Source organism: Dermacentor andersoni, chromosome 1 (genome assembly GCF_023375885.2).
Source record: "Dermacentor andersoni chromosome 1, qqDerAnde1_hic_scaffold, whole genome shotgun sequence".
Classification (NCBI taxonomy): Eukaryota; Metazoa; Arthropoda; class Arachnida; order Ixodida; family Ixodidae; genus Dermacentor; species Dermacentor andersoni.
The window spans coordinates 20,657,986-20,683,397 of record NC_092814.1 but is presented as its reverse complement, the minus strand read 5'-3'; the positions used below and the strand labels follow the sequence as shown (position 1 = coordinate 20,683,397).

At 45.8% G+C, this 25,412-nt stretch overlaps 1 protein-coding gene across 2 annotated transcripts in view; it reads left to right on the top strand.

Annotated features, from left to right (window-relative positions):
* Positions 1-25,412, top strand: part of Tnks (tankyrase) — a 357,580-nt gene that overhangs the window by 89,373 nt on the left and 242,795 nt on the right. For both annotated transcript variants that reach the window (XM_050193320.2, XM_055061240.1), the window contains exon 7: positions 16,898-17,019. In XM_050193320.2, coding sequence (XP_050049277.1) covers positions 16,898-17,019 — 122 coding nt within the window. The remainder of the gene's footprint in view (positions 1-16,897; positions 17,020-25,412) is intronic.

The following is a 25,412-nucleotide window of genomic DNA, read 5'->3' as shown; positions in this document are numbered from 1 at the left end:
TAGTTGAGAGAGCCAGTTTAAGGGCGGAGTAGTTGGAAGGCATACTTTCTAGGAAAAATGGCCGCTCAAGGAGAAGAGCCAACTCGAGCGGCTTTAGAGGCTAGGAAAACTGCCTTAAAATATTTAGACTTGAGGGAAAGCTTCGTTAACAAACTATAACACGGCAATCAGCACTCGAATACGACGAGAGAAATTACTGAGACGTGGAAAATTCCCTTGAAAAAAAAAAAAAATCTGGTTTGCTAGGCAAATGCTTGTATGTATTGAACCTCTTAAAAGATGAGGGGTGAAATATGCGCTCACCGAGAGGGCATCTTCGGCACGAGACATCCCCAAGGCACCTTACAGAGATGTGGAGAGCTTCGCGGCCGGAACGAAGCTTCCCTTCTCCGCCGGCCAAGAGGGGGAAACGCGCTTTCCGATCGCTCAAGGTTGCGCGGACAAAGCCTAACTCTAGCGTCTAGGAAAAGCTTAACCAGGTGCGATGGCGGCACGCATAGCGTGGGAAGGTAGCCGCCAGAATAACTATACCAAGGACTGCTGCTGATGAGGGCGAAATACCTTCGTGTAATTATAATAACCCTAATAGGACTACTTTCGAAAAAAAAAAGGAAACGGCCCAGAGGGCTATACTACGAGAGCTATGACTGATAGTTTTCTCTCTCTCTCTCTCTATATATATATATATATATATATATTCATCTCATCTATGGGATCGCATGCGCGCGCTGTTTCTTTGTCTCTGCGTGTAGTACAGTGAAGAGAGCCAGTTTAAGGGCGGAGAAGAAGAAAGAAGAGAAAAGCAAAAACTGCAGCGCCGTGGTTTTAAAGCGCACCCGTGGTAGAGAAACGGAATGCGATATAAGCGTGCGTAGCCATGATACGCACACGACAAACTGCCTTAATATATTTAGACTTGAGGGAAAGCTTCGTTAGCAAACGATAGCACGGCAATCAGCACTCGAATATAATTATAACCCTAATACTGATTGTAAATATTCATCTCATCTATGGGATCTAATGCGCGCGCTGTTGCTTTGTCTCTGCGTGTAGTAGTTGAGAGAGCCAGTTTAAGGGCGGAGAAGAAGAAAGAAGAGAAAAGCAAAAACTGCAGCGCCGTGGTTTTAAAGCGCACCCGTGGTAGAGAAACGGAATGCGATATCAGCGTGCGTAGCCATGATACGCACACGGCAAACTGCCTTAATATATATTTAGACTTGAGGGAAAGCTTCGTTAGCAAACGATAGCACGGCAATCAGCACTCGAATATAATTATAACCCTAATACTAATTGTAAATATTCATCTCATCTATGGGATCTAATGCGCGCGCTGTTGCTTTGTCTCTGCGTGTAGTAGTTGAGAGAGCCAGTTTAAGGGCGGAGAAGAAGAAAGAAGAGAAAAGCAAAAACTGCAGCGCCGTGGTTTTAAAGCGCACCCGTGGTAGAGAAACGGAATGCGATATAAGCGTGCGTAGCCATGATACGCACACGACAAACTGCCTTAATATATTTAGACTTGAGGGAAAGCTTCGTTAGCAAACGATAGCACGGCAATCAGCACTCGAATATAATTATAACCCTAATACTAATTGTAAATATTCATCCCATCTATGGGATCTAATGCGTGCGCTGTTGCTTTGTCTCTGCGTGTAGTAGTTGAGAGAGCCAGTTTAAGGGCGGAGTAGTTGGAAGGCATACTTTCTAGGAAAAATGGCCGCTCAAGGAGAAGAGCCAACTCGAGCGGCTTTAGAGGCTAGGAAAACTGCCTTAAAATATTTAGACTTGAGGGAAAGCTTCGTTAACAAACTATAACACGGCAATCAGCACTCGAATACGACGAGAGAAATTACTGAGACGTGGAAAATTCCCTTGAAAAAAAAAAAAATCTGGTTTGCTAGGCAAATGCTTGTATGTATTGAACCTCTTAAAAGATGAGGGGTGAAATATGCGCTCACCGAGAGGGCATCTTCGGCACGAGACATCCCCAAGGCACCTTACAGAGATGTGGAGAGCTTCGCGGCCGGAACGAAGCTTCCCTTCTCCGCCGGCCAAGAGGGGGAAACGCGCTTTCCGATCGCTCAAGGTTGCGCGGACAAAGCCTAACTCTAGCGTCTAGGAAAAGCTTAACCAGGTGCGATGGCGGCACGCATAGCGTGGGAAGGTAGCCGCCAGAATAACTATACCAAGGACTGCTGCTGATGAGGGCGAAATACCTTCGTGTAATTATAATAACCCTAATAGGACTACTTTCGAAAAAAAAAAGGAAACGGCCCAGAGGGCTAAACTACGAGAGCTATGACTGATAGTTTTCTCTCTCTCTCTCTCTATATATATATATATATATATATTCATCTCATCTATGGGATCGCATGCGCGCGCTGTTTCTTTGTCTCTGCGTGTAGTACAGTGAAGAGAGCCAGTTTAAGGGCGGAGAAGAAGAAAGAAGAGAAAAGCAAAAACTGCAGCGCCGTGGTTTTAAAGCGCACCCGTGGTAGAGAAACGGAATGCGATATAAGCGTGCGTAGCCATGATACGCACACGACAAACTGCCTTAATATATTTAGACTTGAGGGAAAGCTTCGTTAGCAAACGATAGCACGGCAATCAGCACTCGAATATAATTATAACCCTAATACTGATTGTAAATATTCATCTCATCTATGGGATCTAATGCGCGCGCTGTTGCTTTGTCTCTGCGTGTAGTAGTTGAGAGAGCCAGTTTAAGGGCGGAGAAGAAGAAAGAAGAGAAAAGCAAAAACTGCAGCGCCGTGGTTTTAAAGCGCACCCGTGGTAGAGAAACGGAATGCGATATCAGCGTGCGTAGCCATGATACGCACACGACAAACTGCCTTAATATATATTTAGACTTGAGGGAAAGCTTCGTTAGCAAACGATAGCACGGCAATCAGCACTCGAATATAATTATAACCCTAATACTAATTGTAAATATTCATCTCATCTATGGGATCTAATGCGCGCGCTGTTGCTTTGTCTCTGCGTGTAGTAGTTGAGAGAGCCAGTTTAAGGGCGGAGAAGAAGAAAGAAGAGAAAAGCAAAAACTGCAGCGCCGTGGTTTTAAAGCGCACCCGTGGTAGAGAAACGGAATGCGATATAAGCGTGCGTAGCCATGATACGCACACGACAAACTGCCTTAATATATTTAGACTTGAGGGAAAGCTTCGTTAGCAAACGATAGCACGGCAATCAGCACTCGAATATAATTATAACCCTAATACTAATTGTAAATATTCATCCCATCTATGGGATCTAATGCGCGCGCTGTTGCTTTGTCTCTGCGTGTAGTAGTTGAGAGAGCCAGTTTAAGGGCGGAGTAGTTGGAAGGCATACTTTCTAGGAAAAATGGCCGCTCAAGGAGAAGAGCCAACTCGAGCGGCTTTAGAGGCTAGGAAAACTGCCTTAAAATATTTAGACTTGAGGGAAAGCTTCGTTAACAAACTATAACACGGCAATCAGCACTCGAATACGACGAGAGAAATTACTGAGACGTGGAAAATTCCCTTGAAAAAAAAAAAAATCTGGTTTGCTAGGCAAATGCTTGTATGTATTGAACCTCTTAAAAGATGAGGGGTGAAATATGCGCTCACCGAGAGGGCATCTTCGGCACGAGACATCCCCAAGGCACCTTACAGAGATGTGGAGAGCTTCGCGGCCGGAACGAAGCTTCCCTTCTCCGCCGGCCAAGAGGGGGAAACGCGCTTTCCGATCGCTCAAGGTTGCGCGGACAAAGCCTAACTCTAGCGTCTAGGAAAAGCTTAACCAGGTGCGATGGCGGCACGCATAGCGTGGGAAGGTAGCCGCCAGAATAACTATACCAAGGACTGCTGCTGATGAGGGCGAAATACCTTCGTGTAATTATAATAACCCTAATAGGACTACTTTCGAAAAAAAAAAGGAAACGGCCCAGAGGGCTATACTACGAGAGCTATGACTGATAGTTTTCTCTCTCTCTCTCTCTATATATATATATATATATATATTCATCTCATCTATGGGATCGCATGCGCGCGCTGTTTCTTTGTCTCTGCGTGTAGTACAGTGAAGAGAGCCAGTTTAAGGGCGGAGAAGAAGAAAGAAGAGAAAAGCAAAAACTGCAGCGCCGTGGTTTTAAAGCGCACCCGTGGTAGAGAAACGGACTGCGATATAAGCGTGCGTAGCCATGATACGCACACGACAAACTGCCTTAATATATTTAGACTTGAGGGAAAGCTTCGTTAGCAAACGATAGCACGGCAATCAGCACTCGAATATAATTATAACCCTAATACTGATTGTAAATATTCATCTCATCTATGGGATCTAATGCGCGCGCTGTTGCTTTGTCTCTGCGTGTAGTAGTTGAGAGAGCCAGTTTAAGGGCGGAGAAGAAGAAAGAAGAGAAAAGCAAAAACTGCAGCGCCGTGGTTTTAAAGCGCACCCGTGGTAGAGAAACGGAATGCGATATCAGCGTGCGTAGCCATGATACGCACACGACAAACTGCCTTAATATATATTTAGACTTGAGGGAAAGCTTCGTTAGCAAACGATAGCACGGCAATCAGCACTCGAATATAATTATAACCCTAATACTAATTGTAAATATTCATCTCATCTATGGGATCTAATGCGCGCGCTGTTGCTTTGTCTCTGCGTGTAGTAGTTGAGAGAGCCAGTTTAAGGGCGGAGAAGAAGAAAGAAGAGAAAAGCAAAAACTGCAGCGCCGTGGTTTTAAAGCGCACCCGTGGTAGAGAAACGGAATGCGATATAAGCGTGCGTAGCCATGATACGCACACGACAAACTGCCTTAATATATTTAGACTTGAGGGAAAGCTTCGTTAGCAAACGATAGCACGGCAATCAGCACTCGAATATAATTATAACCCTAATACTAATTGTAAATATTCATCCCATCTATGGGATCTAATGCGCGCGCTGTTGCTTTGTCTCTGCGTGTAGTAGTTGAGAGAGCCAGTTTAAGGGCGGAGTAGTTGGAAGGCATACTTTCTAGGAAAAATGGCCGCTCAAGGAGAAGAGCCAACTCGAGCGGCTTTAGAGGCTAGGAAAACTGCCTTAAAATATTTAGACTTGAGGGAAAGCTTCGTTAACAAACTATAACACGGCAATCAGCACTCGAATACGACGAGAGAAATTACTGAGACGTGGAAAATTCCCTTGAAAAAAAAAAAAAATCTGGTTTGCTAGGCAAATGCTTGTATGTATTGAACCTCTTAAAAGATGAGGGGTGAAATATGCGCTCACCGAGAGGGCATCTTCGGCACGAGACATCCCCAAGGCACCTTACAGAGATGTGGAGAGCTTCGCGGCCGGAACGAAGCTTCCCTTCTCCGCCGGCCAAGAGGGGGAAACGCGCTTTCCGATCGCTCAAGGTTGCGCGGACAAAGCCTAACTCTAGCGTCTAGGAAAAGCTTAACCAGGTGCGATGGCGGCACGCATAGCGTGGGAAGGTAGCCGCCAGAATAACTATACCAAGGACTGCTGCTGATGAGGGCGAAATACCTTCGTGTAATTATAATAACCCTAATAGGACTACTTTCGAAAAAAAAAAGGAAACGGCCCAGAGGGCTATACTACGAGAGCTATGACTGATAGTTTTCTCTCTCTCTCTCTCTATATATATATATATATATATATTCATCTCATCTATGGGATCGCATGCGCGCGCTGTTTCTTTGTCTCTGCGTGTAGTACAGTGAAGAGAGCCAGTTTAAGGGCGGAGAAGAAGAAAGAAGAGAAAAGCAAAAACTGCAGCGCCGTGGTTTTAAAGCGCACCCGTGGTAGAGAAACGGAATGCGATATAAGCGTGCGTAGCCATGATACGCACACGACAAACTGCCTTAATATATTTAGACTTGAGGGAAAGCTTCGTTAGCAAACGATAGCACGGCAATCAGCACTCGAATATAATTATAACCCTAATACTGATTGTAAATATTCATCTCATCTATGGGATCTAATGCGCGCGCTGTTGCTTTGTCTCTGCGTGTAGTAGTTGAGAGAGCCAGTTTAAGGGCGGAGAAGAAGAAAGAAGAGAAAAGCAAAAACTGCAGCGCCGTGGTTTTAAAGCGCACCCGTGGTAGAGAAACGGAATGCGATATCAGCGTGCGTAGCCATGATACGCACACGACAAACTGCCTTAATATATATTTAGACTTGAGGGAAAGCTTCGTTAGCAAACGATAGCACGGCAATCAGCACTCGAATATAATTATAACCCTAATACTAATTGTAAATATTCATCTCATCTATGGGATCTAATGCGCGCGCTGTTGCTTTGTCTCTGCGTGTAGTAGTTGAGAGAGCCAGTTTAAGGGCGGAGAAGAAGAAAGAAGAGAAAAGCAAAAACTGCAGCGCCGTGGTTTTAAAGCGCACCCGTGGTAGAGAAACGGAATGCGATATAAGCGTGCGTAGCCATGATACGCACACGACAAACTGCCTTAATATATTTAGACTTGAGGGAAAGCTTCGTTAGCAAACGATAGCACGGCAATCAGCACTCGAATATAATTATAACCCTAATACTAATTGTAAATATTCATCCCATCTATGGGATCTAATGCGCGCGCTGTTGCTTTGTCTCTGCGTGTAGTAGTTGAGAGAGCCAGTTTAAGGGCGGAGTAGTTGGAAGGCATACTTTCTAGGAAAAATGGCCGCTCAAGGAGAAGAGCCAACTCGAGCGGCTTTAGAGGCTAGGAAAACTGCCTTAAAATATTTAGACTTGAGGGAAAGCTTCGTTAACAAACTATAACACGGCAATCAGCACTCGAATACGACGAGAGAAATTACTGAGACGTGGAAAATTCCCTTGAAAAAAAAAAAAATCTGGTTTGCTAGGCAAATGCTTGTATGTATTGAACCTCTTAAAAGATGAGGGGTGAAATATGCGCTCACCGAGAGGGCATCTTCGGCACGAGACATCCCCAAGGCACCTTACAGAGATGTGGAGAGCTTCGCGGCCGGAACGAAGCTTCCCTTCTCCGCCGGCCAAGAGGGGGAAACGCGCTTTCCGATCGCTCAAGGTTGCGCGGACAAAGCCTAACTCTAGCGTCTAGGAAAAGCTTAACCAGGTGCGATGGCGGCACGCATAGCGTGGGAAGGTAGCCGCCAGAATAACTATACCAAGGACTGCTGCTGATGAGGGCGAAATACCTTCGTGTAATTATAATAACCCTAATAGGACTACTTTCGAAAAAAAAAAGGAAACGGCCCAGAGGGCTATACTACGAGAGCTATGACTGATAGTTTTCTCTCTCTCTCTCTCTATATATATATATATATATATATTCATCTCATCTATGGGATCGCATGCGCGCGCTGTTTCTTTGTCTCTGCGTGTAGTACAGTGAAGAGAGCCAGTTTAAGGGCGGAGAAGAAGAAAGAAGAGAAAAGCAAAAACTGCAGCGCCGTGGTTTTAAAGCGCACCCGTGGTAGAGAAACGGAATGCGATATAAGCGTGCGTAGCCATGATACGCACACGACAAACTGCCTTAATATATTTAGACTTGAGGGAAAGCTTCGTTAGCAAACGATAGCACGGCAATCAGCACTCGAATATAATTATAACCCTAATACTGATTGTAAATATTCATCTCATCTATGGGATCTAATGCGCGCGCTGTTGCTTTGTCTCTGCGTGTAGTAGTTGAGAGAGCCAGTTTAAGGGCGGAGAAGAAGAAAGAAGAGAAAAGCAAAAACTGCAGCGCCGTGGTTTTAAAGCGCACCCGTGGTAGAGAAACGGAATGCGATATCAGCGTGCGTAGCCATGATACGCACACGACAAACTGCCTTAATATATATTTAGACTTGAGGGAAAGCTTCGTTAGCAAACGATAGCACGGCAATCAGCACTCGAATATAATTATAACCCTAATACTAATTGTAAATATTCATCTCATCTATGGGATCTAATGCGCGCGCTGTTGCTTTGTCTCTGCGTGTAGTAGTTGAGAGAGCCAGTTTAAGGGCGGAGAAGAAGAAAGAAGAGAAAAGCAAAAACTGCAGCGCCTTGGTTTTAAAGCGCACCCGTGGTAGAGAAACGGAATGCGATATAAGCGTGCGTAGCCATGATACGCACACGACAAACTGCCTTAATATATTTAGACTTGAGGGAAAGCTTCGTTAGCAAACGATAGCACGGCAATCAGCACTCGAATATAATTATAACCCTAATACTAATTGTAAATATTCATCCCATCTATGGGATCTAATGCGCGCGCTGTTGCTTTGTCTCTGCGTGTAGTAGTTGAGAGAGCCAGTTTAAGGGCGGAGTAGTTGGAAGGCATACTTTCTAGGAAAAATGGCCGCTCAAGGAGAAGAGCCAACTCGAGCGGCTTTAGAGGCTAGGAAAACTGCCTTAAAATATTTAGACTTGAGGGAAAGCTTCGTTAACAAACTATAACACGGCAATCAGCACTCGAATACGACGAGAGAAATTACTGAGACGTGGAAAATTCCCTTGAAAAAAAAAAAAAAATCTGGTTTGCTAGGCAAATGCTTGTATGTATTGAACCTCTTAAAAGATGAGGGGTGAAATATGCGCTCACCGAGAGGGCATCTTCGGCACGAGACATCCCCAAGGCACCTTACAGAGATGTGGAGAGCTTCGCGGCCGGAACGAAGCTTCCCTTCTCCGCCGGCCAAGAGGGGGAAACGCGCTTTCCGATCGCTCAAGGTTGCGCGGACAAAGCCTAACTCTAGCGTCTAGGAAAAGCTTAACCAGGTGCGATGGCGGCACGCATAGCGTGGGAAGGTAGCCGCCAGAATAACTATACCAAGGACTGCTGCTGATGAGGGCGAAATACCTTCGTGTAATTATAATAACCCTAATAGGACTACTTTCGAAAAAAAAAGGAAACGGCCCAGAGGGCTATACTACGAGAGCTATGACTGATAGTTTTCTCTCTCTCTCTCTCTATATATATATATATATATATATATTCATCTCATCTATGGGATCGCATGCGCGCGCTGTTTCTTTGTCTCTGCGTGTAGTACAGTGAAGAGAGCCAGTTTAAGGGCGGAGAAGAAGAAAGAAGAGAAAAGCAAAAACTGCAGCGCCGTGGTTTTAAAGCGCACCCGTGGTAGAGAAACGGAATGCGATATAAGCGTGCGTAGCCATGATACGCACACGACAAACTGCCTTAATATATTTAGACTTGAGGGAAAGCTTCGTTAGCAAACGATAGCACGGCAATCAGCACTCGAATATAATTATAACCCTAATACTGATTGTAAATATTCATCTCATCTATGGGATCTAATGCGCGCGCTGTTGCTTTGTCTCTGCGTGTAGTAGTTGAGAGAGCCAGTTTAAGGGCGGAGAAGAAGAAAGAAGAGAAAAGCAAAAACTGCAGCGCCGTGGTTTTAAAGCGCACCCGTGGTAGAGAAACGGAATGCGATATCAGCGTGCGTAGCCATGATACGCACACGACAAACTGCCTTAATATATATTTAGACTTGAGGGAAAGCTTCGTTAGCAAACGATAGCACGGCAATCAGCACTCGAATATAATTATAACCCTAATACTAATTGTAAATATTCATCTCATCTATGGGATCTAATGCGCGCGCTGTTGCTTTGTCTCTGCGTGTAGTAGTTGAGAGAGCCAGTTTAAGGGCGGAGAAGAAGAAAGAAGAGAAAAGCAAAAACTGCAGCGCCGTGGTTTTAAAGCGCACCCGTGGTAGAGAAACGGAATGCGATATAAGCGTGCGTAGCCATGATACGCACACGACAAACTGCCTTAATATATTTAGACTTGAGGGAAAGCTTCGTTAGCAAACGATAGCACGGCAATCAGCACTCGAATATAATTATAACCCTAATACTAATTGTAAATATTCATCCCATCTATGGGATCTAATGCGCGCGCTGTTGCTTTGTCTCTGCGTGTAGTAGTTGAGAGAGCCAGTTTAAGGGCGGAGTAGTTGGAAGGCATACTTTCTAGGAAAAATGGCCGCTCAAGGAGAAGAGCCAACTCGAGCGGCTTTAGAGGCTAGGAAAACTGCCTTAAAATATTTAGACTTGAGGGAAAGCTTCGTTAACAAACTATAACACGGCAATCAGCACTCGAATACGACGAGAGAAATTACTGAGACGTGGAAAATTCCCTTGAAAAAAAAAAAAAAAATCTGGTTTGCTAGGCAAATGCTTGTATGTATTGAACCTCTTAAAAGATGAGGGGTGAAATATGCGCTCACCGAGAGGGCATCTTCGGCACGAGACATCCCCAAGGCACCTTACAGAGATGTGGAGAGCTTCGCGGCCGGAACGAAGCTTCCCTTCTCCGCCGGCCAAGAGGGGGAAACGCGCTTTCCGATCGCTCAAGGTTGCGCGGACAAAGCCTAACTCTAGCGTCTAGGAAAAGCTTAACCAGGTGCGATGGCGGCACGCATAGCGTGGGAAGGTAGCCGCCAGAATAACTATACCAAGGACTGCTGCTGATGAGGGCGAAATACCTTCGTGTAATTATAATAACCCTAATAGGACTACTTTCGAAAAAAAAAAGGAAACGGCCCAGAGGGCTATACTACGAGAGCTATGACTGATAGTTTTCTCTCTCTCTCTCTCTATATATATATATATATATATATTCATCTCATCTATGGGATCGCATGCGCGCGCTGTTTCTTTGTCTCTGCGTGTAGTACAGTGAAGAGAGCCAGTTTAAGGGCGGAGAAGAAGAAAGAAGAGAAAAGCAAAAACTGCAGCGCCGTGGTTTTAAAGCGCACCCGTGGTAGAGAAACGGAATGCGATATAAGCGTGCGTAGCCATGATACGCACACGACAAACTGCCTTAATATATTTAGACTTGAGGGAAAGCTTCGTTAGCAAACGATAGCACGGCAATCAGCACTCGAATATAATTATAACCCTAATACTGATTGTAAATATTCATCTCATCTATGGGATCTAATGCGCGCGCTGTTGCTTTGTCTCTGCGTGTAGTAGTTGAGAGAGCCAGTTTAAGGGCGGAGAAGAAGAAAGAAGAGAAAAGCAAAAACTGCAGCGCCGTGGTTTTAAAGCGCACCCGTGGTAGAGAAACGGAATGCGATATCAGCGTGCGTAGCCATGATACGCACACGACAAACTGCCTTAATATATATTTAGACTTGAGGGAAAGCTTCGTTAGCAAACGATAGCACGGCAATCAGCACTCGAATATAATTATAACCCTAATACTAATTGTAAATATTCATCTCATCTATGGGATCTAATGCGCGCGCTGTTGCTTTGTCTCTGCGTGTAGTAGTTGAGAGAGCCAGTTTAAGGGCGGAGAAGAAGAAAGAAGAGAAAAGCAAAAACTGCAGCGCCGTGGTTTTAAAGCGCACCCGTGGTAGAGAAACGGAATGCGATATAAGCGTGCGTAGCCATGATACGCACACGACAAACTGCCTTAATATATTTAGACTTGAGGGAAAGCTTCGTTAGCAAACGATAGCACGGCAATCAGCACTCGAATATAATTATAACCCTAATACTAATTGTAAATATTCATCCCATCTATGGGATCTAATGCGCGCGCTGTTGCTTTGTCTCTGCGTGTAGTAGTTGAGAGAGCCAGTTTAAGGGCGGAGTAGTTGGAAGGCATACTTTCTAGGAAAAATGGCCGCTCAAGGAGAAGAGCCAACTCGAGCGGCTTTAGAGGCTAGGAAAACTGCCTTAAAATATTTAGACTTGAGGGAAAGCTTCGTTAACAAACTATAACACGGCAATCAGCACTCGAATACGACGAGAGAAATTACTGAGACGTGGAAAATTCCCTTGAAAAAAAAAAAAATCTGGTTTGCTAGGCAAATGCTTGTATGTATTGAACCTCTTAAAAGATGAGGGGTGAAATATGCGCTCACCGAGAGGGCATCTTCGGCACGAGACATCCCCAAGGCACCTTACAGAGATGTGGAGAGCTTCGCGGCCGGAACGAAGCTTCCCTTCTCCGCCGGCCAAGAGGGGGAAACGCGCTTTCCGATCGCTCAAGGTTGCGCGGACAAAGCCTAACTCTAGCGTCTAGGAAAAGCTTAACCAGGTGCGATGGCGGCACGCATAGCGTGGGAAGGTAGCCGCCAGAATAACTATACCAAGGACTGCTGCTGATGAGGGCGAAATACCTTCGTGTAATTATAATAACCCTAATAGGACTACTTTCGAAAAAAAAAAGGAAACGGCCCAGAGGGCTATACTACGAGAGCTATGACTGATAGTTTTCTCTCTCTCTCTCTCTATATATATATATATATATATATTCATCTCATCTATGGGATCGCATGCGCGCGCTGTTTCTTTGTCTCTGCGTGTAGTACAGTGAAGAGAGCCAGTTTAAGGGCGGAGAAGAAGAAAGAAGAGAAAAGCAAAAACTGCAGCGCCGTGGTTTTAAAGCGCACCCGTGGTAGAGAAACGGAATGCGATATAAGCGTGCGTAGCCATGATACGCACACGACAAACTGCCTTAATATATTTAGACTTGAGGGAAAGCTTCGTTAGCAAACGATAGCACGGCAATCAGCACTCGAATATAATTATAACCCTAATACTGATTGTAAATATTCATCTCATCTATGGGATCTAATGCGCGCGCTGTTGCTTTGTCTCTGCGTGTAGTAGTTGAGAGAGCCAGTTTAAGGGCGGAGAAGAAGAAAGAAGAGAAAAGCAAAAACTGCAGCGCCGTGGTTTTAAAGCGCACCCGTGGTAGAGAAACGGAATGCGATATCAGCGTGCGTAGCCATGATACGCACACGACAAACTGCCTTAATATATATTTAGACTTGAGGGAAAGCTTCGTTAGCAAACGATAGCACGGCAATCAGCACTCGAATATAATTATAACCCTAATACTAATTGTAAATATTCATCTCATCTATGGGATCTAATGCGCGCGCTGTTGCTTTGTCTCTGCGTGTAGTAGTTGAGAGAGCCAGTTTAAGGGCGGAGAAGAAGAAAGAAGAGAAAAGCAAAAACTGCAGCGCCGTGGTTTTAAAGCGCACCCGTGGTAGAGAAACGGAATGCGATATAAGCGTGCGTAGCCATGATACGCACACGACAAACTGCCTTAATATATTTAGACTTGAGGGAAAGCTTCGTTAGCAAACGATAGCACGGCAATCAGCACTCGAATATAATTATAACCCTAATACTAATTGTAAATATTCATCCCATCTATGGGATCTAATGCGCGCGCTGTTGCTTTGTCTCTGCGTGTAGTAGTTGAGAGAGCCAGTTTAAGGGCGGAGTAGTTGGAAGGCATACTTTCTAGGAAAAATGGCCGCTCAAGGAGAAGAGCCAACTCGAGCGGCTTTAGAGGCTAGGAAAACTGCCTTAAAATATTTAGACTTGAGGGAAAGCTTCGTTAACAAACTATAACACGGCAATCAGCACTCGAATACGACGAGAGAAATTACTGAGACGTGGAAAATTCCCTTGAAAAAAAAAAAAAATCTGGTTTGCTAGGCAAATGCTTGTATGTATTGAACCTCTTAAAAGATGAGGAGTGAAATATGCGCTCACCGAGAGGGCATCTTCGGCACGAGACATCCCCAAGGCACCTTACAGAGATGTGGAGAGCTTCGCGGCCGGAACGAAGCTTCCCTTCTCCGCCGGCCAAGAGGGGGAAACGCGCTTTCCGATCGCTCAAGGTTGCGCGGACAAAGCCTAACTCTAGCGTCTAGGAAAAGCTTAACCAGGTGCGATGGCGGCACGCATAGCGTGGGAAGGTAGCCGCCAGAATAACTATACCAAGGACTGCTGCTGATGAGGGCGAAATACCTTCGTGTAATTATAATAACCCTAATAGGACTACTTTCGAAAAAAAAAAGGAAACGGCCCAGAGGGCTATACTACGAGAGCTATGACTGATAGTTTTCTCTCTCTCTCTCTCTATATATATATATATATATATATATTCATCTCATCTATGGGATCGCATGCGCGTGCTGTTTCTTTGTCTCTGCGTGTAGTACAGTGAAGAGAGCCAGTTTAAGGGCGGAGAAGAAGAAAGAAGAGAAAAGCAAAAACTGCAGCGCCGTGGTTTTAAAGCGCACCCGTGGTAGAGAAACGGAATGCGATATAAGCGTGCGTAGCCATGATACGCACACGACAAACTGCCTTAATATATTTAGACTTGAGGGAAAGCTTCGTTAGCAAACGATAGCACGGCAATCAGCACTCGAATATAATTATAACCCTAATACTGATTGTAAATATTCATCTCATCTATGGGATCTAATGCGCGCGCTGTTGCTTTGTCTCTGCGTGTAGTAGTTGAGAGAGCCAGTTTAAGGGCGGAGAAGAAGAAAGAAGAGAAAAGCAAAAACTGCAGCGCCGTGGTTTTAAAGCGCACCCGTGGTAGAGAAACGGAATGCGATATCAGCGTGCGTAGCCATGATACGCACACGGCAAACTGCCTTAATATATATTTAGACTTGAGGGAAAGCTTCGTTAGCAAACGATAGCACGGCAATCAGCACTCGAATATAATTATAACCCTAATACTAATTGTAAATATTCATCTCATCTATGGGATCTAATGCGCGCGCTGTTGCTTTGTCTCTGCGTGTAGTAGTTGAGAGAGCCAGTTTAAGGGCGGAGAAGAAGAAAGAAGAGAAAAGCAAAAACTGCAGCGCCGTGGTTTTAAAGCGCACCCGTGGTAGAGAAACGGAATGCGATATAAGCGTGCGTAGCCATGATACGCACACGACAAACTGCCTTAATATATTTAGACTTGAGGGAAAGCTTCGTTAGCAAACGATAGCACGGCAATCAGCACTCGAATATAATTATAACCCTAATACTAATTGTAAATATTCATCCCATCTATGGGATCTAATGCGTGCGCTGTTGCTTTGTCTCTGCGTGTAGTAGTTGAGAGAGCCAGTTTAAGGGCGGAGTAGTTGGAAGGCATACTTTCTAGGAAAAATGGCCGCTCAAGGAGAAGAGCCAACTCGAGCGGCTTTAGAGGCTAGGAAAACTGCCTTAAAATATTTAGACTTGAGGGAAAGCTTCGTTAACAAACTATAACACGGCAATCAGCACTCGAATACGACGAGAGAAATTACTGAGACGTGGAAAATTCCCTTGAAAAAAAAAAAAATCTGGTTTGCTAGGCAAATGCTTGTATGTATTGAACCTCTTAAAAGATGAGGGGTGAAATATGCGCTCACCGAGAGGGCATCTTCGGCACGAGACATCCCCAAGGCACCTTACAGAGATGTCTGTTACCAGCTATATTCTTATTAATCAGGAATCCGACTCCTAGTTCTCGTCTCTCCGCTAAGCCCCGGTAGCACAGGACGTGCCCGCTTCTGAGCACTGTATATGCTTCTTTTGGCCTCCTAACTTCACTGAGCCCTATTATATCCCATTTACTGCCCTCTAGTTAATTACTTACTGCCGTCTAGTTACTGCCCTCTAGATAACGTTCTAGCGTTAAACGTTGCCAGGTTCATATTCCAATTAACAAGAATGCGCTTGGCCAATCATCATCAGAAGCACATCTGACTTGGCCACACTGTGTGAGTGCACAGTAGAATCTCCGTAATACGAATTTCTCAGGACGGTGCGAAGGATTCATATCGCCCAAAAACGACGAGATGCAGCAATGAAGGGACTGACTTGGTCAAACTTTTCTATTCTGAATTAATTTGTTTTTGTTTTTCCTATCCTAAGACCTTTCTTATCTCATGGTGAAATATTACGAAGAAATACGTAGCATAATCTGAGAAAATGGCACTTCTTTAGTGTTGTCTATCAAATCAGGCTACAGAAAGTACTTTCACACTGCTGATAGCGTAGCTTTCCATTGACGCAGTGCCGCCATCTTAGTATCACCATAAACATGAGAAATCGGAGCTTCAGATAGCCACAGTGCCATATTTCACGATGCATAAATAAAAGCAAAAGAAGTGAGCACAAAATGGGACAACTAGTGCTGGGATTTGTTATTGCAGTCATGTGGCGCATTGGGAGTGTTCCTCTTGGCTGATGTGGATTTGAATCACTCGCACACTTATTTTGCATGCATTTTGACAGCAGTAAGCAACGCACTTGACGTGTTCCGAGACCAACATTTCAATACGTGTTCTGAGACCAACATTTCAATTTTCACTTAAGTTCCAACTTCACGATTAGTGCAGATTCTGCCATTTTGCGCTAGCCGTCATGGAAAAACAAAAGGAAACGTGGGAAAACAACACAAACAATAATGTGAACCTCCACAAGCCACAAATGTGTAGGAAAAGGAGCTGATGAGGAACTCTGATTGGCTGTATGAGCGAGCACTGCGGGGCAGGCCAGGATAACTTTTCGTAAGGGGTGCCCGGGCACCGCAGTTATAGCCAAATTCCAAGACAGTTTTGTGCCGTTTGAACTGCGATATATTGGCAGTGGCTGCTATTTTTGTTCGATATAATCATACTTTTTGCTATATATTCTCATTGTAACTTCACGGTGGTCAGAAATTGATATAAGGGATAATTCGATTTAAATGGGTTCATGTAGTCGGATTCGACTCGGTCATTAAGATTCCGCTGTACTCGCCCTACTGCCATAGCTCTGCTTCTGTTTTTGATTTTCTTTGGTTTGCAAAATGAGAAAACGAGAATCAAATAAAAACTGAAGCAAAACTTACTGTAGGATGAGCATCCTCGCACCTTGTAAGCAAACCAGATGTGCGTGCTTGTCTCTGGTGATGACTGGTTGACGGCATGCACTGTACTACCTTCAGTTATACTTCGGCCATGTACTCGCTCGTTCCTGTTAAATTGTTAATATATCTGAGCTCTGCATTTCTGCTGATGCATTCTGTTCAGTTGCTAATCCTTGATGGAGCCTGATATGTATTTCATGAGGAGCGTTTTCGTGTTGGACTACATTGCTTTTCTTTTCTTGGTGCAGATGAGTACAAAGGACATGCACTACTGGATGCAGCTCGGCAGGCTGACCTGGCACGCATCAAAAAGTACAACACCCCTGATGTAGCCAACTTCAAGCATCCGTTCACAGGAGACACATCCTTGGTAAGCTGCCTAGCGCTCTTGCCCCACAGTCAATTTCTCTGTTGTGCCAACTGCCAAACTGCACCAGCCTGCATAGTGGCTATTTTTACTGTGCCAGTTAAAGTACCTACATGTACCACCGCTTTGAGTAAATGCCAAATCAGTAGCTGAAACACACTTTATCCAGCTAGTTAGCACTTGCCATAGAGCAATTGTACTGGGAGAGGATGGCTGGGGACTTGAGGAAGATACTGGCCTGTTTACTGCAGCAACTGGGTCCACACATGCAATTAGTGATAGCAGCATGATAGTCACCCTGTACCATTTCATGGCAATCATACTTTTTCTCCACGTGATGTCTTGGAATAATCAATGGGACCCCATCCTTGTTTTTTTAAACTCTTCTCAGCCATCAGCTTGCATGTCTGGAGCCTATTCTCACGGTCGGTGCAAATGAGTGATTTTGCTTTATCAGTGAATTATGAAACAAAATGAGTATCAGTGAGGAAATTGGCTCAGGTTTCTGTCCCTGCGAAGCAAGCTCATACACATTTGCAGCATCACATTTCCTCTTTTATATTTCTCTCTTTCTCTCTCTCACTCTCTTCTACACTTCTCGGTGGCCGTACATGCGTTTATTGCGATGTTGGTAGACGTCAAAGTCATAGCACAGGCCAGACTCAAATGTCATTTCCCTTAAAATGGGAGTTTTGTCTTCTCCTGTGAGACGGAGGCTCCTTTCTCACAACTATGGGTCCAGCACTGGTTGTCTTTTTCTTCCTCAATGTTGTTGTCAGGCTGTCTGCAATTTTTTCTGACCTGCAGCGTGACGTTACTTAGGTGACAACCTGCTACCATTTTCTCAGTAGGCACTAACTCTATGCAGATTAACCAGGCTGACCCTGAAAAACATTTCCAATACAGAGGAGGCTTCCTCAAGTGTCATCTTTACCATTGTGATACATGCTAGTCTCTTCGACAAATTGCTTTGTCATACAGTTAAAGCTCGATATAACAAACTTCTTTATGCAGTCGAATCTTGTTAATTTGAACACGTTTAATTCAAACTTTCAGTTTATTTGAACTGATGCTGTTCTCTTGTCAAAGCTATGTGTATTCCAATGGGCGAAAATGCCCGGTAATTCGAATGCGCATGCATTTGCAAGGGTTAATTAGAACGTACTGCACTCTGACAATGCTCTTAGCAGCGAGCCAAATCACGCAGCAGCACCTCCAACTAACATTCCTCAGACCCCGCCATAGAGGAAAAAGAAAAGAAAAAGCCGTGGCGGAAATTTGTGTGGAGGCCGTGTGCAGGCGCACATCACATTACTTCTGTTCGTGATGGGTTAGAGACTTCTGTTAGTGTCGCGGCACTGCCATTCGACTTTCTGGACTTTTTGCCGTGACCGCAGGTCCGAAATGGCATTAATCGAAGCCTGCACCACCGCCATTTTGATTATTGCGCTGCCTCGAACCGGCGCTCTCGCACGCAGATCCGCTGGCAGCCGTAGCCACACCATGGCAACTCTAGGCCTAGGTACTTCGACGTTCGCTACCAAGGTTCTTGCTATTCGGTGCCGTGTTTTTCATTGAAACAATTCGCTGCTGTTAGCAATAACGCCGACCCCGCCTTTGTAATCCTTGCCAATGTCTTCGGAGTGCGTATAGGACGGTGCCTTACATAATGCCGGTTCATGAAAGTCAACTTCGCCCCAATACGGCAGTCTTACGCGGTGAAGCATACCAAAAGTTTGAAGGGGCAATCGTCACGGGACATATGTTTCATTTTATTATACACGTGGGCACCCACCGTCTCCTATCACAGTACGAGCACCGATACGCCTAATAACTGACTGTAATTTGTGAATACGTGTGAATAAACCTTGTGGAACTTCCCACTCATGTGTTAGCTCAATGCACATGCACCACTGCAGGAAAGTCCTCCATTCAGTTAGCTTCCTTTAATTCAAACTTTTAATTCGATAACATTTTCAGACCCCTTTGAGTTCAAATTATCGCGATTCGACTGTCATCAAATTCTCTATATAACGAAGTAGTTAATTTTTATAACTTGTCTATACAACACCATGTATTTTGAACTTCAATATAACGAAATTTAACTGTTGCTGCGAAGGAATACAGAGGCAATAAATATAAGCCGCCGTTGATGCAGATGCTCAAATGGTCGAATTACATGCAGTTGCCTGTGAACGCGCCTCTCATATCAGGTGCTGTGCAACAGAGCGGCCACCGAAGCGGAGCAGTGTTCTCAATGGTAGCAGTGAATTCAGCTGGTCATGGCCTCTGAAATCTTATGCTACATGTTGCCCGATTTCAGAAACCAAAACTGGCAAATGCAGTATCGGGGCAGGATGTCATGCATTCGTATTGTTGCATTCTACGCTGCATAAATTTTTGTATTCCAAGCATGCGTTGCGTCAGCACCTGATAATGTGTTTTTGTTGTGGCCATAACAGTGATAAACATGAGTAGTGGTACTACAATCAAACCTCATTATAGCGAAGTTGAAAGGGAAGCCAAAATTACTTTGTTAAGAATATTGACTATTGCCCTTTACTGCAGTATATGGGTAGGCGCAACTCCGATGCTCCGTGGCTGCTTATGTGATGAATTTTTATTACAGCAATAGACATTCCAGCCCGTGAAACTTGCGACTTTTTAGCACCTGATGTAACAGCCTTTCCAATAGCCTCCTCCTGTTCCACCGTGATGGTTTTTCACTTCCACGTTCCACTTGGCTCGCTCATATTGTTGTGAAACCGGCGAAACAGTGACATGGTCTAAGTGAACAGCTCGCACGCTGCAATGCGAAGTTCGTCGTGTTTGAGCAGCACGTGGCACACAATACGGTGCGCAGACTACACAGCTGGGCAAGTACTTTGGGGTGACCTTCATGACTTTTGGAGATGCAGTAAACCCTCGTTGTAACGAAGTGAATGAGATGAAGGGGGGAGGGGGGGGGGGGGGCAGAAAAATTTCGTATATGCGATAATTTGACAAAAGCGACTACTCCATAAAAGGTAACAAAGTATAGCTGAAATAGCACAACTCTGCGGAAGTCTAATACGGGTGTCGTGTTGCGCATTTTCGATTGCAAATTGAGCAAGATTGGGATCGAATTTCTCGGTCGCCATTGGCTTCTTTGCGCAAGCTGCGGGAGGGAGCCAATAGGTTCTTGGTTCGGCTGACTGGGCAATGCTCAGCAAGACGCGAACAAGGTGAAAACAGGAGCACCTAGATGCGGCCACCACATCTTTGTTATGATGATGGTGAGGGTACTGCGGAAACAGCGTGGGCAACAGCAGGTCACAGCCAGATTGCGATTGTCAGTCTCCTGCGATGGCTGGTTCCACAGGAGCACTTGAGGCGGCCACCACATTTTTGTTATGATGGTGAGGGTACTACGGAAACAGCGTGGGCAGCAGCAGGTCACAGCCAGACTGCGATTGTCAGTCTCCTGCGATGGCTGGTTTCACAGGAGCACCTAGAGGCGGCCACCACACTTTTGTTATGATGATGGTGAGGGTACTGCGGAAACAGCGTGGGCAATAGCAGGTCACAGCCAGATTGCGATTGTCAGTCTCCTGCGATGGCTGGTTCCACAGGAGCACTTGAGGCGGCCACCACATTTTTGTTATGATGGTGAGGGTACTACGGAAACACCGTGGGCAGCAGCAGGTCACAGCCAGACTGCGATTGTCAGTCTCCTGCGATGGCTGGTTCCACAGGAGCACCTAGAGGCGGCCACCACACTTTTGTTATGATGATGGTGAGGGTACTGCGGAAACAGCGTGGGCAGCAGCAGGTCACAGCCAGATTGCAATTGTCAGTCTCCTGCGATGGCTGGTTCCACAGGAGCACTTGAGACGGCCACCACATTTTTGTTATGATGGTGAGGGTACTACGAAAACAGCGTGGGCAGCAGCAGGTCACAGCCAGACTGCGATTGTCAGTCTCCTGCGATGGCTGGTTCTACAGGAGCACTTGAGGCGGCCACCACATTTTTGTTATGATGGTGAGGGTACTACGGAAACAGCGTGGGCAGCAGCAGGTCACAGCTGAAAGCCGGAAAGTGTGTCTTCTTTAATTTGATTACATTTCAGATCACAAAAATATACAGTAGAACCCTGCTGTTACGTTCCTCACTGCTGTGTTTTCCCGGCTGCTACATCATTTTCATCCAATCCCGGCATAGCTTCCATAGGATCCAATGTATAAGGAACCCCGCTGTTACGTAGTAGCTGTGAAAATGTTCCCGCATGATACGTCGCAACTTAGCACCCCGAACCCGCCTGGGCTAAAGTAGGCAACGCGCTCCAACCGCCATTTTGGCTTTTGACGAGTCTTGGCCGGGCTTGGCTATGGAAGTGGCTGCAAGAAGCCGCACGCCAGTTCGAGAGGCCGCCACTAGGTGGCCATTCGTGAAAAATGCTCTCACTATCATCACTGGGATTACGGTCACCGCATGGTTGTTGGACGGGTCGACTCCTCTTCTATCGTGCTATCGTCATTGTGCATTAAGCCTCGTGAACGTCAAACTTGTGCTTAGATGGCGTCGCGCAAGCGGAAGGCGCTTTTCCTCGAGGAAAAGCTGGACGCATTAAACGCAGTCGACAGGCAGCCAGCGCGGAAGAGAGTCGACATTGCCAAGGGCTTTGGTCTCTCACCCTCGACTCTTAACAGCATTGCTCGAAGCGTGCCGAGATAGAGGGGAATGCTGCGCTCTTCGGCCCGAAAGCAAAGCAGGCTCATGGCGCCAAGTATGGAAACCTCGACAAGGCTCTTCTTACCTGGTTCAAGCAAGCTCGCGCTGCCGGTGTCAACTTCAACGGCAGCATTTTGTGCGAGAAGGCGATGGACATAGCCGACAAACTGGGCATCACCGGCGTCCAATGGCTGGATCGACCGTTTCCGGAAGAGGCACGGCATTGCTTATAAGACGGTAAGTGGAGAAGCAGCGAGTGTCAACATGGAAGCAGTGGATGATTGGAAGGCCACCCTATCTGGAATAATTAAGGGGTATGACCCTCGTGACATTTACAATGCCGACGGCGTGGACTGCAGTGAGTGTGTCAACTGCGCAGCACTGCTACGCCCGGTGTGGCTTTCGTGTGGACTGTGAGATGGAAGCTGCCACGGAAGCTGAAGAGTTACAAACTGCCTCTTGTGTAGAAGAGCTAGCTGAGGCAATGAATGCACTGGGTGCCATGGGAGTCGCATACGACGACTACGTCGCCGTGGATGCTGCCGTTGTGACGTCAGAGTGTCAGAGCATCGCCGATATCATTGAGAACTCGGTCGCGAGTGAAGCCGCGGACTGTGATGGCGACGAGGAGCACGAGCCGCATGATGCTGGGGAGTTGCCAAATCCTAGCTTTGGAGAAGCCGTCGCGGCTCTGGACCTCCTCCGCAGGTACGTCGCACCTCACAGCGACACTGACAGCAATGCGGCCTTCCAGGCTATTGCGAAACGTGTGGCGATTTCTAGCGAGTGAAAGAAACGGCAAGCCACCGTTCCGGACTTCTTTAAGTCCTAAGTGCACTCTGTGGAAATAAATTGACTATAGTTGAAGCTGCACTTTTTTCATTCATTTTCGGAGCTTTCCTCACTGTTGCGTTTTACCGGCTGTTATGTTTTTTTTCCCCGGTCCGGTGAAAAACGTATGAACGGAGTTCCACTGTACCAATGAGGTAATTTATCGAGAGCACCCTGTGGCACTGTATGCTTCAACGGTGCTGCAGGATCTACTTCAGTGCAGCTGCAACGTCATGCAGTTGCCAAGCTTTTTTCTGCGACATCTGCGCAACTATATACATTATTTTAGAGGCTTGAGGCACTGTATGAACGGTAATAGATGACACCTAGTACGCTATACTTTTTTAAAAACGAGTTTCATATTCATGCCACATGCTACCACCATACACACTGTGCTGCATTTTTACCCTGCTTTGTCACCACAATAGTCGTGTGCTCTTAGCATATTATGATTGATATGAGTACACTATATTTTCTATGTTTTGTACGCTGCACGCTAGTCACAGGGAAATCTCTAGCTCATATGTGTTTACGTAAGACTGACATGACGCAAGTATGAGCAGCATTTCACACTAACAGACACACTCAGCAACATAACCAATTAGGGGGCCAGTGCAGTGTGCACAGGATAGAAGCATTACTTCTTGTGTTTTTTGTGCAGCCAATTACAGGCACTTTATTATTTTCTCCCTAGCAGTCAATAGAGAACCCAGAATAATTAGCATACCATTCATGTACGACATCGCTGAGTGGTGCACCAGCTCTGTTAGCAATGACTCAACATGCTTCTCATGTAGTTGAGTGGCTATTGCACGTTACAGCAGTTCAAGCACCCACATATTGCGCGAAAGAAAGCGAAGTCATCGGGCATTGATGTGTGCATAGCCATGGTTTTGTGCACGCTAGTCATATGCTGCTTTCTTCCGCCGCAGGGACGTCTGCGTGAGCAGGCGTTTGGTGTGTTGTGACACCACGTACGTGAGCACACGAGGGTCGGACCCTTTCTCGTGTAGCTGTGTGCGGCTTAGCCATGTTTGGGGAAAGGGGGATCCTGGGGGTTGAGCCGATGCCAGGTGTTTGGACCTTCAAGGCCCCCCCCCCCCCCCCCGGTGGAGGCAACACACTTCTTTGGCCTTCGCGTTAGGCCATACGTGCCGAATCCCCTTCGATGTTTTAAATGCCAGCGTTTCGGCCACAGTTCGCAGAGTTACCGAGGCCGCCAAACTTGTGTGAAATGCAGTGCCTATGAACACACCTCTGAAGCTTGCGAGAACTCTTTCCACTATGCAAACTGTGATGGGTAGCATGCCGGGTACTAGCGGTTGTGTCCATCCTGGAAGAAAGAAAAAGAAATTGTGACGATAAAAGTAAAAGAGAATATTTAATTCAAAGAAGGATGCAGGCAGGTAACCTACCTGCCAAAGAACAGCTTTGCCGAAGTGGCGCGTCAGGGACGGCACCACATGGGATGAGCCGGCAGTGAAGCCATCTGCCCTCCCTGCGGTTGCCGCTAGTGCTGCTCCGCCACCCCAGCAGAAGGGGCCATCGACCTCCAAGACGGTGGCCTCAAAGGTCTTGTCTGCCGAGACAAGGCCTTCAGGTCAAACCCAGCGCGTGTCCAGCGCCTCACAAGAGGCAGTGGACACAAAAACCAGCCAGAAGGCGCCACCAGCACCTAAGGAGCAGCGAGCCCCTCTTGATCGCTCCAAAAAAGACAAAACTCGCATCACAGCACCTGGAAAGGGCCCGTGAGCTAATCTCGGTCTCTTAAAACACACAGCACAAAACACATTTATCATCATGGAGACACAAATAATACAATGGAATGCTAGAGGACTTCTTCATAACCTAGATGACATTACAGAACTTCTGCACAAGAATCACCCAAAGTAGCTGTGTGTTCAAGCGACACATATGAAACCCACAGACACAAACTTTCTTCGTCAGTACACAATTTATCATAAGGACTGCAACGAGGCGAATGCCTCGTCTGGCTTTTGGTGTAGTAATAGTTGTCGACAAGTCAGTAGCTTGTCATCATGTCGCCCTTCAGATGCCCCTTGAGGCAATGTCAGTTCGGATAATTCTTTTTAATGAATTAATCAGTGTGTGTTGCATATAGTACATACCCCCAAATTATCTTCTTGGAAAAAGTGGTTTTTATAACCTAATTGATTGGCTCCCGGACCCCTACATACTCGTAGGCGATTTTAACGCCCACAACACCGTGGGGAGACTCGCGATGCGAACACGCGAGGTCGTTTTATTGAAAATTTGCTTGTAAACTCCGGTGCATGCCTCTTCAGCAAGAAGGAGCCAACGTATTATAATATTCATCATAATTCATACTCATCAATAGACCTGTCGATTGGATCTGCTTCAATTTTCCCTCACTTGCAATGGCATGTAACCAGAAACCCCTATGGAAGTGACCACTTCCCTGTAATGTTAAATTTAATACATCAGCACGAATGCCCTCCACACGCCCCCCGGTGGAAACTAGCCTCTGTCGAATGGAATTATTTTAAGGAATCCACTTACTTATCATGACATCTTATCACTGATTTTAGCATAGATGAAGCAGTAACATATTTTACTTGTTTTATACTCAATGCAGCTGAAAAGTCCATTCCACAAACACAAGGTCTCTCATGTAAAAGATGGGTCACCTGGTGGAATGAGCAGAAAATCTCATGGAATTTAAATTGGTAAAATCACAGGGAAGGCACACGCGGAGACAGGCAAGGAGGGCTAGTTGGGAGAGGTTTCTCTCGGGCATCACTTCCTACACCCAAGAGTCTAAAGGCCTACAAAATCTAAAAGAGCAGCAAATCCACCCATTGCCCTTAGTTGA